General features: G+C 37.0%; 1 protein-coding gene across 1 annotated transcript in view; it reads right to left on the bottom strand.

Annotated features, from left to right (window-relative positions):
- The window catches only part of LOC135080731 (uncharacterized), a 65,145-nt gene that overhangs the window by 8,049 nt on the left and 37,447 nt on the right, over window positions 1-19,649 (bottom strand). The window contains exons 5-7 of the mRNA XM_063975443.1: window positions 18,583-18,788; window positions 5,205-5,232; window positions 4,689-4,773 (exon numbers count right to left, since the gene is read on the bottom strand). Of these exons, the coding sequence (XP_063831513.1) occupies window positions 4,689-4,773; window positions 5,205-5,232; window positions 18,583-18,788 (319 nt within the window). The remainder of the gene's footprint in view (window positions 1-4,688; window positions 4,774-5,204; window positions 5,233-18,582; window positions 18,789-19,649) is intronic.

Below are 19,649 nucleotides of genomic sequence, written 5' to 3'. Positions count from 1 at the left end.
CACCCGGAATCCTCAACCACGGAGGAACTGGCTATCTTACCTCTAACTGCCGGAACACAATAATGCTGTTAACATTGTTATTATGGCGACAGAGGTAACAATTGTGTTCCAGCAGTTAGAGGTAAGATGGTGGTCGCTAGCCAGGCGGACTTAGAACAAGCCCTACCACCAACCAAACCGAACAGAAAAATCTGCCCCCACTGGGAATCGAACCCGGGACCTCTGCGTCTGAAGTAGGTGGTCTTACCACTAGACCACAGAGGCGGTTATCTATACTTTTATTATAAAGCAAAGTATACTTGTGATAAGTCCGGACAATAGTCTGACATAGATGTCGGACTACCGATCTTCGATCGATCTCCGTCGACCGCTGGATTATAGTGGTAAAACGACTTTTAACGCAAGTATAAGCTTAGCTGATGGGGTTATTCTTCTAACACAAGCATAAAATATTCAGCTAAGCTGGAGTTAGCGTGGATTTTACTAATTGTGTTGTGCTCTACAATAAATACACGCTCGTGTGGACACTGAAGGGACAAGCTCGTGTGGAAACTGAAGGGACACGCTGGTGTGGTGACTGACAGTAGGGACAAGCTCGTCTAGATACTGAGGGACAAATTCGTGTGGAAACTCAAGGGTGGATACTGAAGGTAGTGAACTCTTTAAAATAGTCAGTAGGGATTAAGTATTACAAACTAATCTTTAGAATACCAAGTCGATGCAAAGAAGTACGTAGGTATTCACTGATAGAAAGTTAATTGTACCTAACATTACTGCTTTTGTCCCAGGACCATTCACAGTTCCCGAGTGACGAGCTATAGAATTCTTGTGACAAACCAATCAGCCCGGAGTCGCGGGAAAAATGTTAAAATTTCAAAATGTCCCTGCCTGCGGCTTCACATTCGCGATTCGTTATGTTTGGGTTTGTTGAAGAAAAACCATCGGACATTTCTGTAATGAATGAAAAGGAAATCAACAATTTCCTTAATCTTTGATACTTAAAGCATGAGTAAAGATCATTTGCTACACAAAGCACCTAATAAATTGGCGAATCTTTAATTATATTAACTGTGACTTTTCTTTTACATGAGACAATTAAATAAAATTATGCTTATTTTTTACTTAAAATCGTCTACGATAAACTGCTAATTTATAAAATAAAGTCCAATATAAACTGACCCGTCCTTTTTTCGTTTGTCGCGTGTAACTCAGCGTTGATTAATGTGGAGTCGAAAATCGATTTGTCTTTATTCGAACCGTAAACTCGATTCGAGCTCCGATCAGTGAATTTTAAAATGGGTTATTGATCCTCGGAAAAAATACGATATATTTCACTGAACTCGCGCGGCAAAGTTGATAAGCTGCATATAAAATATCGTTTTGATTAAATAAGGTAGTTATACTCTACTATTTAATGGTAGATTTTTAGCTTGTCATTTTGGCTATGTGTTTGCGAGGCGTGATGCATACTGTTTACTGTTTTTGCGATTTTTTTCATAGGGAGTAAATAAATCGCATAGGTAGAATTTTTTAACGAGCATAGAAATAAAAAATACAAATAAATAGTAAAAATAAAGACAAGAAAAGCTCAATGGATTTGTCTCATATTTGGGGATGTACTAAGCTATGTTAATCATTTATTAAGAAATTAAATGTTTTTCGAGCTTTTATAATCATTTTATAATAATACATTAACTTAAAATTACTTAAAAACTAAAATTAAAAAACAATACTAATGATAAAAACTATTTACAAAATAAAAAATACTTCACCCCCAGCGCCGCAGTCAGGAATGGTGCCCAAAAGGCTGGCAGCATTGCCACGTTGAATGGCCAGGCTAATTCTCTGACCGAAGTAGCTGCCAGCCTTTTGACTAAGCTATGTATCATGAGTAGAGTCATATATTAAAAAGATTAATGATTTAAAAATCACCATGTAGATCACACCCACCAAAGATATATATTCAGAATACATTCAGAATTCAGGATGTTTCTTCAACGAAGCGTCCATAACGCTACACGTGTCGGAGTTATTCGAATAGAATCAAAGCTCTACACGAAAAGAAATTATGTTTATAAAGGGTAACCGAATTTTAAAAGCCTAGAGGTGTTGTGTTACCACTGTATGGATAATGAGAAAATCCAAACCCTAAGAAAAGGTAAGTATAATTGTCAGTTTTCAATTATTTACATGTGGATGTTAGTTATTTCACAAAATATAATACTCCTGAAAGATGTTTTATTGATGATGTCTTTCTTTACCAAATGTGACATACCTTAATGGAAAAAACATTAGCCGTGTGATTGTTCGAAGAATTATTATTTTCCAATATCTTTTTCACTAGAACAATTTAGTAGCTTTTGATTATATTTCCAATTCCAGCATAAATATTATATCCCTCAAAGTAAAACAATCTCTAGATTCAGTAGTTTAAGTTACTGGCAGAGCCACAGTATTTAATAATAATTATGTAATTAACCAATAACACTAAGGCACAACTTCTCTACTCACTCTAATTTTCAATTAACTGTAAAATTGAGTTGGTGAATAAGCCTTCGCTTTGCCATACAAAATTGGTGGTAGAATCACAGATTAAAGTCCAGTCAATGAATGATTCAGTAATCTCCTAACTAGCCTAAATAAAGTCACGAAATCAGAAATTGTGTTCCCCACATTTCCCTCTGTAATACTTTATTCACTGGACTATAATAATATACTGTAGAATCGCATTTTGATAGCTTAAAAAAGTATAATAATAGATGTACCCCGACTGACTCTACAGTCAGTTGGGGTACATCTATTATTATTAATTTTAATTTTAGTATTTCCCCTAGTCGTTTTTTAAACATTTTTACTGATAGCGGATGACGGGCGGGTTCATTTCGTTCTCGTGCGCTTCGCGGATTCTTTAGCAAGAGCTGAAAATCAGTGCTCTGCCCTTTTCAGGGCAGTGTTTACATTGAGCTTTGCTTTTTGCATCGCTGCGACACACATCATGCAGGAAATATTCTTCCACTTGTAACTGCTTTTGTTTGTTTTATGCATGCTTATATCGTATTCTGCTGTATTCTATTCTTTTCTTATTATTGTTATGCTGCAACTTTACTATTTCATATTGTGTGTTAAGTGTATGCAAATAAATGATTTATCTATCTATCTACATCTACATGAACTACCCTTATTGTGTCTCCCATTGGTAACAATACAACAGGTATTGGTAAGTGGGCATTCAGCATTTCTTTTTAGAGATCCTCACGCGTCTGCCCACGAAGGGAACACGTGTTGTCATCGCGAGACGGTGCAGCTGACGGCTTCACGGAGCCAGGCGATTGTTCGGAGAATTTATCCTAGGCCAGGGTTGGCAAGCCATTGTGTGTGTATTTTTTCTAAAAAATGTTTATTGAAACCAATCAAATAATATCGTATCTGTGATTTAGTAGTATGACTGGAACAAACTTGGCCTTTACTGGTTAGGTTTTGGCGGTCAAGCTGTAGATCACACAGGAGTTTGCAGAGGTGGGAATAGTCCCGTAGTATGACCATCAGCTTCAGATTCAGAAGGCCAGGGTTATTCAAGGGTACAAAATTTTCTGCTCGATTTGAATGGTGGTAGGGCTTTTTCTAAGTCCGTCTGGCTTGTTACCACAATCTTATCAAAGTCTGTTACCATATCACAATGTAATAGCGTTGTTGTGTACCAGCAGTTAGGAGTAAGATAACCTGTTCCTCTATGGTTGAGGATTCCGGAGCTCTCTTCCACCTGCGGCCTATTCATTTATTTCCATCAAGTGCAGAATCAGGCTAAGAGCTTCTTCATTGAGGTAAAAAAAAACTTTGCAATCAATGGCGTGTCCATGCATTTTTATTGTGGCGCGTGCCATTGGTTCGCCATCCCTGTCCTACCCCATTGTTTATAAGAAGCTTACGTAAAGTGCTTACGTCAGGGAAGTCAGGTATGTGTCGCGAGCAAGGAAACCTAGATATAACGTAATTAATTGAATCTAATGAACTAACGTCAATCCGTTTCAAAAGGAGTGGTTACGTTAGGTAGAGCATTCACGTAACTGTAAATTAATTTATCTGAAAATTGTGTCATTATGTTTGTCTGTCTGTTTATCTTATGGCATATGCGTAGTTTTCTCGGAAACTGCTTGTGCTTGTAATCAATTTGTTTGGTTCAGAATTATTATTGGACGTGTTGTGACTTGTGAAACTAGGTTTCAATTTGTTATTCATGTAGAGCTGCCTGTTTGCCTTAATTTTTTATAAATATTAGTAGGTACATTTGGGGGCTTGTTTATTATGAAACGTTTCATCACGAACATACTTTTTAAAGAACATAGATTTTTTTTCCAAAATACCGATAAATTATTGATCTTTGGAGAGAAATAATCTATACTAATATTATAAATGCGAAAGTAACTCTGTCTGTCTTGGTTTCAAGCCTAAACCACTGAACCGATTTTGATGAAATTTCGCAGAGTGATAGTTTGAGTCCCAGGAAAGGACATAGGATAGTTTATGTCCCGGTTTTTGAAACAGGGACGCGCGCGATAAAGTTTTTCTGTGATAGACAAAATTCCACGAGGTCACGAAGACGCGGGCGGAAAAATAATAAAGTGGCACTTCAAAGTGACGTTAAGAAAAATTGGTACTTAACAAAATCGTATTTACTAAAGAATACTTACGGCGAACTCTCACGGTGGGTCGTTTGAAGGCAGTACGGAGGTACGGCATGGACATCACCAACTCGATATGCGGTGGCGGGGGCAACTGTTAACGAAAAAAAAGACATTTTAAAATTAAATGGGGTCTAATTACTACTAAGGCTGAGTTGCACCACCTAACTTTGACCGTAACTATAACGATAACCGGTGTTTTTTGTATGGAGGTTGACAGATATTTGATGTTTGTCAAAGTTAAAGTAAGATGGTGCAACCCAGCCTAAATATTGCCTAGTAACTGTTCTAGGCTCTAAGCTTTTCACAAGCAAAAGTTAATAGAAACTTTCAAGTCTAAGTACTACTAGTGTATAGTCAGTAAATAGGTCATTTTCGAATTCAAACAAATTAAGTCCTTTCAGACTACTTACTTAATTTATTCTGGTATTTGTACTTCTTTACTAAAGTAATAAACGTATTTGAAAGTACAAAGCATTCGAAACTGAAAAATACTAATGGTTGATTAGTTTTGTTTATAGTTACCGTTTTTGAAATCGCTGACATCCAGTCTCTGGCCGCAAGAGAGCAGGAAAAAACAAAAGAAAACGACATCATTAGTAAAAATATAAGTACATTGTTAAATAATTAACTTTTTTAAAAAATAAAACCTACTTCAAATGCGTAAACACAAAAAAAACTAAAAATTAAAAAAATTGCGTATAAAAAAGTTCATCCCCAATTTTCCACCCTTGGGGGTGAAATATTTTCTTCAAATTCGCATGAAACCACCCTTTTGATAATACCTATTCAACAAAAAAATAATCGTTCAAATTGATTTATAATCGGCGGAGATATTGCGTATAAAAAAGTTCATCCCCAATTTTCCACCCTTGGGGGTTGTTTTTTCTATTATTAAATTTAAATGGGACCACCCTTGAGGTATTACCTATACGCCGATAAAAGATTTGTTCAAATCGGTTCATAATTGGCGGAGTTATCGCGTAACAAACATAGAAAAAAAAAACATACGGGTCGAATTGAGAACCTCCTCCTTTTTTGAAGTCGGTTGAAAACTGTCTACACATTTGGAATGCATGACCCTTTTTAAATAAAAGCAGATTTTCTAACTGATTTAAAAGATCCGTAAGTCTTTTTCTTACAGTCCTTAATGATACATTTGGCAGAAACACTAGTGTTAGCAGGTCATGGCTCATCTAAGTTGTAACTTATCACGAACTCTATTTTAGTCAATTTGTGGTTTTCATGTGGAAGACTCTACATCTTTCATAATTGTATGTAAGAATAATGGTTACAGGACGAGAGCAACCGAATTACGTAAGTACAAAACTTTCGCATAAATATTAATGAAGGCCCATAAAAACTCGCGTTATTCCCCGACTCGGGGCCCTCAAAACACCACAAGTTTTTATGCGAACAATAACCTCACCTTTTTTATGCCGGGAATTACATCGATTCAATAATTTCATTGCCCAAATAAGCGAGTTAGAGGCTTTTTCATTATTTCCGTGTTCCATGACCGTAGATTTATTCCACTTTGTTCACCTCGGTGATATCACCTCGGAAACATTTCACCCAACTTTATTTTCCAGGTGAATTCAGTCGACTAAAGTGGTAACCAGGTGATATAAGTCCACGTGATCAATGAAAAAAGTCGCATGTGTTCACCTGGATAAATAAATTCCTAGGTGAACAAAGGATGCTGCTTTAGTTGACTCTATTGACCTTGGTGAAAATAAATGGACATGTTTGCCATGTTGTGTACTTGATTTCCAATGAAAATGCACAAAATGAAGTTCTGTCAGCTGTAATAAATGTTCAACATAATTATCCTTCATTTGCTTACGAGTATTTTATAAAAAATAATATTCCTTACATACCCTATCTTCCCTATTTTTCATTCGCCCGATTTCTATAAAAGTACATTTAACCCCGGACTATACCGACCCGCCACCTACCCTGTATAAGTACATACTTACTATACATAAGCCCTCATTAAAATTCCCTATAGGATCCCGCTGATAGATCGCCCAATACCAGACCACATTAGCGGCTGGTGTTGCAATAAGTTGCCGTGACGAGGACCTTCACCCGCCAGCTGGGGAGTGATGAATTACCCCTCTTTTTTACGCGGGGAAAACGCACGGGGTAGTTTTGCGGCCGGGTACGCTTTGAGTGTGGCGTGCGAAATGCGCATTACGTATGTCAGCTAGAACTTACGGCGGTAGAGGCCAAGAGAGTATTTGGAAAGAGTATTGGGTTTATATCGATGTGTGTGATGTAATGTACACCACAGCTAGGCAAAGACGTAGGACGTCCACCAGCACTATGGACTATGGACCAGGATCAACGTAGCTGGTAGCAGCTGGACGAAAAAGCGGCAGATCGTGTTTGTGGCGTTCCTTAGGAAAGGATCAGGGGAAGAGCAAGCATGTTGTTCTAACCTAAGATGTAGACCTAAGTACTCGTAAATCTAGAGTAAGTAGTAGTGTAGAGTAGTTCACATTATTCGTAATGTGGTTAACTATTGTAGTCCCAATTGATCTTCAAAAAGACAATGTGCCAAGTTTAAGGAAAAGAATCTGTTGAAAAAAGACCCATAGTAATGACAAATATACAAAATCCTTTTTTAAGTCTGTTCAAATAGATAAATATCCAACAAACTGCCGCAGCAGAGAATGCAAAACCAGCCCGTGTTTCCCGCTGAGAACCCACTAGTTTCGTATTCCGGCTCTTTATCCGTGCCGTCCAATTATTATAAATAATGAGATACGATCGCGTTTCTGGGGGTCTACTATGCAGAACGTTACGATAAATCACCTCCTTGGGTCTCTTTCTGCGAGAATCTAGAGCTAATTAAAAATATATCAAGAACGGAGCAAATAGGGTAGTATTCAGGATGTCTGTAACTTTCAGGACACCATCTATAACTAGTAATGATCTTAAGCGATGGTTCTTAGGTGATTTCGCCGTTCACACCAATTTGGTAATTTTTTCGTCTAAATATTTCATTGTATAAGATTTTAAACTTTGATTAATAAACGTTGCGTTAAGACCCGTGTCTTATTATTTTATTTCATTGTAGCACTTCAAAATTTGATTTGATTTGATTTGATTCTGGATAGTCCATAGATTAATCCACACCCACGCAGAACTTTTTTATGGCAGTCAATTGACTGAATTCTCGTTAACTTTATGTCTTTATCAGCTATTACTAACAATGAATAAAATTCTTAAAAGAAATATGATGTTTCCATGTCATTCGCCTAGCCGTGTCAACACCCTTATTGTTCTCCATTGTCTTGCTGTGAGACACTTGATAGGTTGAATGGTAAATAATTATCATTACAGATGCTGGGCTGCTGTCCTCTCTTATGAATTCAAACATTTGACGAAGGTCGAGAGCACATTTTCAGAATCAAGCCTAAAACAATGCGAGTTAGATAGACTTAACGCAAAAACGCGAATTCTCCATAAATTTTTTTGGATCTTTCTTTTTATAATTAAAAGCTATCCATGAGTCATTTGTTACATAACTTATTTTAGACTTAGGTAAGTAGTATTGTTATGTACAGTTAACAGCATAATCAGTTTTTTTTTAAATCGCACCTACTACGACTACATAATCTACCGCAGGTTTTTTTAGCTTGGTAATACCATGGTCCAGGGCTTCCTAAACTGCGCGTGCGAAAAAATGGCAAGTTCCCAAGGGCGTCATAGTAAAAACAAATTTGGAAAGCCCTGCTGTAGTCTGTAAATGATAGAAATGTAACGCATCCTAAGTACATAGTTTTACTTTTGCCGCTACTTTCTACGGTGGCGCCGCGCCTCTGTTTCTTCTCAAACCACATTTTCTAATTTTAGTTGTTTCAAGTTAAAAACATTATTTACTAAATAGCGGCCGTCCGCGACTTCGTACGCGTTGATCTTCGTTTCGTGTTGAATTTTGCAAATTCCCGTCTTAGTGAGCACCTACGTTCTAAAAGGAACTCCTATGCAAAATTTGAGACTCCTAGCACTTGTAGTTTCTGAGATTTCGTGATAAGTGAGTCAGTCAATCTTTCTTTCAAAAGACCTTTCGCTTTTATAGATATAGATTTGCTGAAATCCCTTAGCAATTAACAAACTTGTAACTAGTAAAATATTTCCATAATAGGTACTTTAACGGCAAAAACTTGATGTATCTCTATGTACCTATAAAAATTAGGTTAGTTAGGTAATCGTTTTCCAGAATAGGTATCTTTCCCAGCGAAGTGTAACCACTCCCGGTCATCCCGGTCCTGAATCCGATAAATTCCTGGTGGAATTTCATGTGACAGCCACTCTTGTTTAGAGCTTTAATGAACGCTAGGAAATTAAGGTATCCCACCGCGGCTGGAGCGCGAGTGGCGGGATACTTTGGGGTGGCTTCTTTGGCCTCATTTGTTTTGGTTTTGTGACTTTCTAAATCTTTGGTCAATTTCACACAACGCCAGCTAGCCCCAAAGTAAGCAACTTATATGTTTGTGTTATGGGTGCTAGCTTGACATACATATTATACATTAAAACCCTGACCCGTCACAGAAATTAAAATTCATCATTTCTATTTCTGCCCGATCGGGAATCGAATCCGGGACTTCTTGGAACAGTAGTCCATTCTGAACGACTACACCAAACGGCCGACACGCAAAGCAAATCATCTTACTAATATTATAAATGCGAAAGTTTGGATGTCTGGATGTCAGTATGTCTGGATGTTTATTACTCTTTCACGCAAAAACTACTGAACGGATTATGATGAAACTTTGCAGTATTATTGTTTATAAAATAACCCAGAATAACATATAGGCTATAATTTATGACGATCTCTGACAAACTAAATTTCACGCGGCTGAAGCCGCGGGCAAAAGCTAGTATCAAAAAGAAAATCATGAGACATTATAGGAATAGTAATTTGATTAGAAAAATCTTTTCAGACATAATAAAACACGTGGAATTCAAGGACCATCGACTTTGCTTAGAATTTTGAGCAAATATAGCAATAAGTGTTCCAAGTAATAGATGCTATCACTATAACACGAAATATTATACAGCCTAATTTGATTCGAAGGAAAAAATTGCGTGTTTTCGGAATTCTGACTAAAATAATAACTGGAATTCAAGCATATTATGAATATTAAATTATAATGGGTAAGTAAGTAACATGATTATTTATATGAAACAAAATATAATGTAAAAACTTCGTTAGGTTTCAATACATATTAAACTCATATACTTTAGGATCAATACCAAGGCATCGCATACAACATAATACATAATACGAGTAAAATGTGTTGGCAAAACAAATAAATTAAAAACAACTGACGTAAATGGTTTAGTATTTTAATTTAGTTTTGTTTCATCCATATTAACTATCAAACAATTTAAACAACTTTGTACAACAACGAAATAACTCATTCATACAAACTTTTAGCTTTTAGTTGAAATCCGTTAAAACGTCCACGTGTCACGGACGCGGTGAACGATGCATTTTGTCAAAATGTTTTCCAGAGTATTAGTAGAGATTTGAGTCATATTCTCATATTTCAGTGAAGTTAAAGTTTTGATAGCTCTAATCCGTCTGACATCACGCGTGACCTTTGCGCCATGAAGTCTTGACCCCGGCTTGGTTCACTTGGCATGACTTGGTATTTCGGTAGGTAGATAGATGAAACGGCAAGGGTTTTGAAGCGAGAAGGTTTACAGGGCTACATTTATCTGTATGCATGTAGACTTCTTAGGGATCTGTCCTAAGAAGCGCTTAAAAGTAGGCAGTATTGTATTCTCCTTCTTCTTGATTTTGGTTAGATACAAAAAGTTTTTGTGTTTGAAAACCAGAATCATTCATTCTCTTCCGAATCAGACAGGGTTTTCAAATACCTTTATATTTGATCCCAGTTAAATTATCAATTACGATTACAATTGAGAATGTTACTAGGTATGCAAAATCACTTGAAACCTTTGTTACAGTTAAGCTTTTACATATACAAATACATTGCTTTTATTTCATTCAAAAATACCAAGTAGTTATGATTTTATAGGCATTCAAAGTTCGCTTAAATATCGAGGCCCGCCGACGGTCACGTGACCGCGCGTGACGTACATTCACAGTGTCCGCTCACTAGAAAACGGATATAAACATACTTAAATACACTTTTTTTTGTAAATACATACATATTATACATATTAACACCCAGACCCATCACAGAAATTAAAATTGAACCAAACCCAAACTTGATGCGATTGTGTCATTTTATTGCGAAGTACCTTCCAGCTCCATCATCAGACCCTAATTACTATATAGTATTGAAGTACTCGTCAATACAAAACGAACGAGCCCAAACTCGATGGAGTTAAGTCGTTTTATTATGGAGTTCCTATGGCCACCTTCCAGCTCCATCATCAGATCAGCTCCATGTCATCATAATATTGCATTGTCATCCAAATTACCGGTCTATGCGAAATTTCAGCTTAATCGGTTGTCCGGAAGTGGGTCTTAATTCAGTTTGCAAGATTCCACCCATACAAATTTTAGCCAGTCACTATAATATGACGTCACGCGCATAAAATGGCGGGCCGGCCGCCGCCCGCAAATCTTGGAAACTAATTGACGTATCGAAATAATTCTTTCACGCGTATTTTTTATTTTTAACAGAGAATACAGAAAGCTAAAAAACAAAATTAGTGAACATTCTTCATTGTAGATAACTCTTTTATCGGTTAAATGAAAACATATTCGATAAATCAGATTAAAAAAAAACATTTCCTTTCGCTTTCCGCATAAAATCTACGTAGGTATCCCTGAAAACCTTAGTTCTAAATTATGTAATTTCTCTACAATTATGACTCTAATCTCAAAGCGTATAGAGGCTTAATATTGTTTATTATCAACTCATTGACGGCCGACCCGCGTACAAATTATTCGCGAGTAATTAATCAAAATTGCTTTGAAGCGGTTCTGGCCCCTAACTCGGCACAATAAGGACGCGAATGGCGCGAAGTTGCGACGTAATTAGTCAATTGGAGGAATATTAATTTAGCTGAAGCCATCGCTCACGCAAAGTTAATATATTTTTTGCGACTTCTCTACCTATGTCCGGAAAGTTATGCCATTTTTCAGGAGCGTGGGAAAGGAAAAAGGGATATGTAGGGTGTATATTAAAAATTAGCTTGTTGTTTATGTAGCTACTTGTTAGAGCTTTTTTTATGCTGGTCTTCATCAATCATCGTTATGCAATTGTCAAATTCTTCACTTTATTATCCTACCACATCGCCTGTGATATAGACTGTGCTGAAATTGATTAGTAGCACATATTAATCATTCGAAAACACAACTTCTGTAAGAGATCTTCATTTTTAAGTATTTAATTTAAAATTAGACTTATCCATAAAAATCAGTAGTCTGTTATTAAATTAGCAAACCAGTGACGCCACAAGTTTATGCATCGTATCGTATTGATTGGTGTGTTTATATAGGTAAGGTTAAGGGTAGGCCCTATTCTTGTTTAATTTTGTATCGGAATTCTATATCAAAAAGTTTGTAGGTATATCAAGCTCAGCTTATGTTGACGTCCATTTGCAAGATACTCTAAAACGTGCAAGACGTGTGTGCAGAAATACATAAATTGTAACCAAATAAATTCGAATGATGCATCATTCATCAACTTAATTTTATTTTGATTTGATTTTGCGAGCACCACAGAGCGCGCAATATAAATTCCTACAGCCATGAGCTCTCAATTTTTCTTGTTTGTCGCAAAATCCCCTTAATATTGTCGGCCATGCGCCGGGAATGTGAAATGTTAGTCTTACTTCACATAGCAACGGGTAAAGTTTCGCACAAACATAGTCATGGAGACAGGACATTTTCAAGATAAAACTAAGATAAAATTTACATACTTTTATAAGAATAGGGATTAGGTAGCTTACGATTTGGTGAAAGTAAGTATATTAATACCTAAATAGTACACACTGGTACACCTACGGAACATGTGGTCATGAGAAATGTTCTTTTTTTTTTTTTTTTTTTTTTTTTTTTATGTGATAGGAGGCAAACGAGCATACGGATCACCTGATGGTAAGCAATTGCCGTTGTTCATTTAATTATTCTGTAAAGTACTGAAAAACCCAACTGCTAGGCGGTAATAATATGTTCAGTTAGATTAGTTTCTTAGTCGTAAGCTGTTATTATTTTTAAAAATTAACATTAAAGAGAACCGCTATCTAAATTGATATCTATGTGTGGGATAGTGAATATTAATGCCGCAGTTTCAGCGGCGATAACAGCCCCGCCCCCGACCCACCAATAGCTGTATTTTTGTTTTCCCGGCCCTTCCCAAATCCACGTAATCGCATGTCGAGCTACGTTACTGTTTCTATCCCTACCATTGGAAGCAATCGACTATCGTTGTTTTTGATAGAAGAGATACTTACATTAATATAGAGTCTGATATTTCGACTCTTAGGTAGCTATAGGATCTATCAAAGCTTAACCACCAGTAAAAACCACAATCAGTGAAGACCTAGAGGAAATTAAAATTTCATTGAACCCGCGACGGTATCAGTCGATATTTTAAGATAGTTGAAGCTGAAGCAAATAGTGCAAAGCGAATAAATGATGGCAATCAAATTGTTACAACCTTCATAGTAATAAATAGATAGAGGAAGAAAAAAAGTATCACCACATCACTACATCAGAGGTCACCAATAAGAGTACCTACGTCTTGAGATTTCCGAGCTGGTATTTCACTCGGATGCAGGCCGCTACCAACTGTGCGATGTGGAAGTCATTGGGGGAGGCCTATGTTCAGCAGTGGACGTCCTGTGGCTGAAATGATGATGATGATGATGATATCACTCGTACTTCACGCTCAGAGTTTCTCTAATTCCTATCAGTTTATAGCGAGTTACACTAACTACGACGTCAGGAGCCTCCAAAGGCTAAAAGCGACTTTAATAGTGTAGCGACTATCGATGTGAGATATTTATTATCTCGATTCTCAACTAGACCTGCCACCGATAGTAAGGGGCGGTCTCAATGAAAGTGCTGGCAACCCCAGTAGAGGAGGCGGCAAACGGCTGCGGGATAAGGCAGTTATTTATTGCCACATTCTTGTCCGCCCGGATCATGCTGACGGTACTTACAGTTTCAACAAACGGTTAGGTATACGAAATGCTATAGTTGAATCATATCCACCAGACTAAGTTCTCATCCAGAAAAGTACTATAAGACGTTAGTCATTCGGCATTCGCTTTTTCTTATGAGTATGGTGTATAGAGTCTAGAGTCTGAAACTAGAAATTACTTCTGATAAAAGCTTCTCAAATATCAATAGAATCTTCTAAAAATAATATTAGTCTTCGCTAGATAAATCGCGTTGAAAATAAAATACAACGCCTTTTGCAACACTTGCTCTTACAGTCTTACAAGATTATATTTTCTTTCCTTTTAATCACATGGTGTCTTGATGTGGACACGAAGCACAATATATCGCCTTAATTTTTCACGATCAATAACACTTGAGTTACTACATACTAAGTTCCATTGTCTATAACGTACTGAGTCACGTTCTACATGTCATTGCACCACGTGTCGCGCCCATGGAGTGATGGTAAACACTGAAAAACAATCAACGGCAAAAATAGCCGGCGGCGCGTGTATCGCCCTATAGGTACGTGAAGGTTTTGGAGTTTAAAGTCTTTAAAGTCATTTAACTGGCAAATGAAATATCGACTGAGCGAAAAGGAATAAGTTAAGTGTACCTAGCTATCTATTGAGATTAAAAACTATTGAGTATTAGAAATATGAAACTAAGAAGAACAAAACATTAAGAAATTGTTAAGTGCTAACCAGTTAGTACTTTGTTTATTGTAAGTTAAGTTGTCGTTGACTGATGCAATAACCTGAAGCTGTGGCCCACGGCAATATAAGCCCTACTTCGATTGCAAAGTTAAACAATGTTGAGGCCACAAGACAATGCGATCAATTACAGTACATTTCATCATAATTATCTAGTAAACTAATATTATATCATGAAATTATATTTGTCCATCAGTTTGGTATGTTTTCGCGTGTAAGCACCTGTTTTTTTAATTTAATGTAGTTAATGAGACAGAGTTAGGCTGTTTTGTCCCAAAAACTACATTCAGCCTGAAAATGCAGCTAGTCTCCTAGAAACTACTATATCGCAATAAAAAAAACATCACAATACTTTAGGTATGTATGTACTTAAGAAATAGATATCAATCACGGGATTTGATGAGAGTTTTTGGAAGAGACCGGAATCCAGGAGTCGAGTTTATATTAATTTATGTTGCTATTAATAAATAATTTATAGTAAATCGAATGTATAATAAATTCGATTGGAGCATACTATAATTATTAGTATAAAGTTAAAAAAGCGAATTGTAATGCTGTTCTTTCATTAATCAATTAGACGCCATTGTCTGGAGTTGTCATGGAATGGAGATGTCATTGGCAAACTACCCACGCAATCTCTCGCATGGATGCTCACGTTGTTATAAAAGTATCTATTTATTTTTAAACCGTTGCTACAGACGTCTCTTTACCGTCTCTATGTAACCGCGAACTAAAGTACATACAGAGCCATCTATTGCTATCAAATTGTAACTTAAATATCGATTTCAATTATGGCCAAATTAAAGGTAAAGATAAGAGCGCGTAAGAAGTTATTAAAGGCAAGTCAAAGATAAGTTTCTGTAGTCAGGAAATCAGAAGGTTTCCTAAAGACGAATTTATGCTTAATTATTTTATTCTTTTTGCTGTTTAAATTAACCCATTTTTCTAAACCTAGACTGCTCAACCCTAGGTCACAGTGTGACCCGCGAAGGAATTTTAAGTGGCCCGCGCAACTATGGTTTGATCTTATTAATTGAGGTTTTATTGCACTTGTTCTGAGAATAACTGAAATAGGAAATGTAAGTGGCCCCACGTTAACGACTGAATCCAATCGTTTGGTCCAACTCTTCAAAAGGTTGAGCAGCCTTGTATTAAACCATACAAACTTCGCGCAAAAGCCACCTAAGTACCTAGTCTGATACTTAACCTAGGAAATGCAGCCTGCATCCTGCTTCCTGCCACTGAAACTAGAAGCTGCCTGTGATTTCATTCGCTTAACAACGACAGCGCATGCAGCATCAAAAAGCATTAAGATTTCTGCCATATTTTTTACTAATGAAAAAACTCAGAAACGTATGAAGCTAGTGGTTTCTTTTTACTTCTAACTTTTTGTGTTGCATTATTTTTGTAATTTAATAGTTACAGCTTGTGACTACGATCGGTGTATACGGACCAAAACTTCCAGCGAATATTTGTAGGTAGGTTGTACCTATTAATCTAATGTTAACAAATGGGAACTAAAACCATGCGTTTCTCATTGTTTCTGATTTACTTTTTTACATCGAAATTATCACTGTTTCGGGATTTTGCAACAAAAACGGTAACGGTAAATATTAACCCTCCCATATTTTTGTTTCGACATCCTTACTACCTTCGGATGTTACTTTTCATTGTTGTCTAAAGCCTGGTCCGTGAGCACGTAGAATTTTGTCCAATGCTCACGGACCAAGGTTTAGTCAAACTCTAGCACTGCACGTCTATTATCTTTGCTAGACACACTCTAGCACTGCACATCTGTTACTCAACATTCCTACTTTATTTCTTCGTTGAGCAATGGCGCCTACGCAGCTACGTCTTACAAGTACCTATCTGCTCGAACGTTTAAACTAGGGATGTTACGGATAATGTAGTTTCGGTTATGGATACGGTTACGGATATAGGAATAATATTATACCGGTTTCGGTTACGGTTACGGATATTTTATTTTTCGGATGTCCTAAAGTTTCGGTTACAGTTACGGATATCTGTGCTTTAGAATGCAATTTGCAATAGTTGTCCAACACGGTTGGCCGCACACTTTACATCGAATAAAAAGTAATAAAAAAAATAAAACTTGATACTAGATGGCATTATACATGTAAATCAGGCTGTTATGTCTTTACATATGTATAATGCTATACAAAAAACAGTTTAAACTGCATACATCCGAAACTATCCAAAACTTTTGAATCGGTTACGGTTACGGTTTCGGATATTTTTTTATTTCGGATATGCGAAAGTTTCGGTTACGGTTACGGATATCCATAACATCCCTGGTTGAAACGAGCCGTTCAGGGGAGAGTAAATATCTCTTTACACAGGTAATTTATTTCCACTCAAGTGTAATGCTCTACGTTAAACGTGCAGCGAGAAAAATGTGTTTACATCATTGACGTAAGGTTCAGAATTGAATGCATCCGTTTACGTTTTATGGAGCCTGTAAGTTGAACGTATTTTCAGTTACTTTAGAATGAATGTGTGCGGTATTTCGATCGAACCTTAATTCTAAACTTTTTTATCTTGAATCACTTTGATATTTGCTCTACCACTTGATTTACTCGTTTGCTGTGGTGATTATTGGATTTACTTATTTTTGTGGTGTTGGTATTAAAAAACTAATTTTTGCCAACAATATCAAGCAATAAATTAGCAGAGCTTGTATAAATATAAGCTCTACGTAGTACTATGATGACTACACTGGAAAATAGTTCCTGTATTTCAAGTACAGATTTGTTTATATTTATTTTACTACTTAAAACTTCTTGTCAGTTTTTGCATTTCATTCCAAAGAAAACTTAATTACCTAACAGCCTACACAAGACAATCGATAGAGCCAATCTAATATTCACTCATATAATATAATCTATCAAGTCCACTCATCCGAAGTGTTATTAACAAACCTGACCGAATTTCCAAAGTCATTAAACCCAAGACAAAAGTAGATTTATGCAAATCCTTGGTATTGATCTTTGAGATAACGGAGGTGTTCAATAGTGTTCATCCCTTCCGAGTTAGATACTTTGAAAGTAAACTTGGAATAAAAATACACCAGGAAAGCTAAAATTAAAAGTGAAAGAGATTGTTTTGATTTATATTTAACGATACGCCAAAATTAGGGGTCACAAAACCGTTTTTCGGTGAAAGTGGAACCGATTACCGGTTTTGCCATGTTCGAATACCGGTTTTGAAAAATAGCGTGAAACCCGGTGCAACCGATATTTTCGGTTTTGTGAGCCCTAGCAGGTTAGATTAGTGCTAAGCTAAAATCCCTATATCTAAAGCCAAAAATTCTAGAACATAACAATTAGACAACACTGTAGGTACCTATGCTCTGTGTGTATCAAAAACATTCAAAGTTAGACCCAGGTGTTTCTATGTAGGTCGACATACATTAGTTCTAACTAGCGTTGCTACTCGCTTAATTACCCCATTTGTGTCCTGTCCAGTTAGCGATATACATAATTTATAGATCCCTTTCGCATACGAGCAGTATTCAGTTTTGTAATGAAGCTTATATCTAACAGACTAGATTAAACATACTCTTTTCTGTTTCAATACAAAAGTGGTCTAATGCATCAAAACAGACGCTTCAGGCAACGTTTAAAGAAAAGAAAAAGAAGATATTTGTCCGTATCAAATTAAACGCCTTGGACAGCTCACGAAGAAAAAGAAAAAGAAGATGATTGCCTGTTCAACAGACCCTATTCTTCTTCGACCCAAAAACAGTTTTATAAATCACATCAGGCATCATGAAAGAAAAAAAATGCAAAAGACTGTCAAACTCTTTTCTGATTCTATACAGTCTACGAAACCGAATCAAACGCCGTTAGCTCATGAAGAAAACAAGATCTAAAGAAAAAGAGGTCTCATCATTTGTCTTAGTCAGCTTTAAAGAAAAAAGAAACTTGGCTTTACGAATCGGATGCCTTGGGCCGCTCATAAAAAATAGAAAAAATAATAAAATAAAAAGAAAGAGTATAATACTCACTTCATCTCAGCATCAGATTTGGCCAGCATCCAGACCACCTGTCCAGGGTCCCTTCGCGAGCCTAGAGCCATCAGCTGCGAGAGGCGAGCGCCCGGCGGCAGCGCAGGTCTGCGAGGCACCTGCCCCGTCCAGTTGGCAATGGCCAACATCTCTGGACACTCCTTCACGAGGTGCTTCTGTGTTGCCATGTACTTGCCAGATGCGTCCTGGGGAATGGAGAGAGATTAGTGTTGCTAGAAACCATGATGGTAATTCCGTCGGGAAATACATGAAGTTGCAAAGAAAGAAGTGGATTATGTGGGGTCTACCCCGCCAAAAGAGCCTGCACACTTAGGCCTCCCGCGCACTAGACAGCCAAGAGTTTCTCATACACGGAATAAAAAACTCATAAAAAGTCATAAAGCTCTTTTATTTATGCAAGTGGGCTTTTAAAAAGAACTTACACGTCCCAGTATTAACCCTACCACTGCTTCAGGACATGAGGATTGGCTGGCTAGATGACTAGTGCGCGGAGTTGCTTAAACCCGACGGTACTTTCCGGAGCCAAATGAAACGGAGCCGCGAGTTATTCTAAAATTGGTCCGCGGCTCCGTCTAGGCTGTGATTCGCTCTGAGCACTGTCATTTACAATTTCACAATCATAAAGAACCTAAGTATACGCCAGGTCACAACGCAATTCCACCTCCACAATAAGGCATGCTTACTAATTAGAAGGTATGCTAATCTAATAAGACGTACAAAGAGATTAATTACCTTTATGACGTCTACACCAAATTGCAAACGCGGTGGAGAATAATTAAAAAGACTCATTAATTTATCGTTTCTCCTTCGCATAGCACCCATCAACGTTGAAAAATCAACCTTATGTCAACGCACCAAGAGCCACGTTCTGCTCGATACTGCACTGCAAGAACATAAGCTTCCATCTGTTACCATCCACCCGGAAAATTACTTTGAAAAGTCTTCTTGAATAACTTACTAGGAAAATATTTTTGTAGATAGGTAGTAAGGTACGCCAATTTGAGATCAGAAATATTGAGTTTCATTTGTGTAAAAGGAATAACAGT

This window comes from Ostrinia nubilalis, chromosome 18, assembly GCF_963855985.1.
Source record: "Ostrinia nubilalis chromosome 18, ilOstNubi1.1, whole genome shotgun sequence".
Classification (NCBI taxonomy): Eukaryota; Metazoa; Arthropoda; class Insecta; order Lepidoptera; family Crambidae; genus Ostrinia; species Ostrinia nubilalis.
The sequence above is the reverse complement of the archived record's forward strand: the minus strand, read 5'-3'. Positions and strand labels throughout refer to the sequence as shown.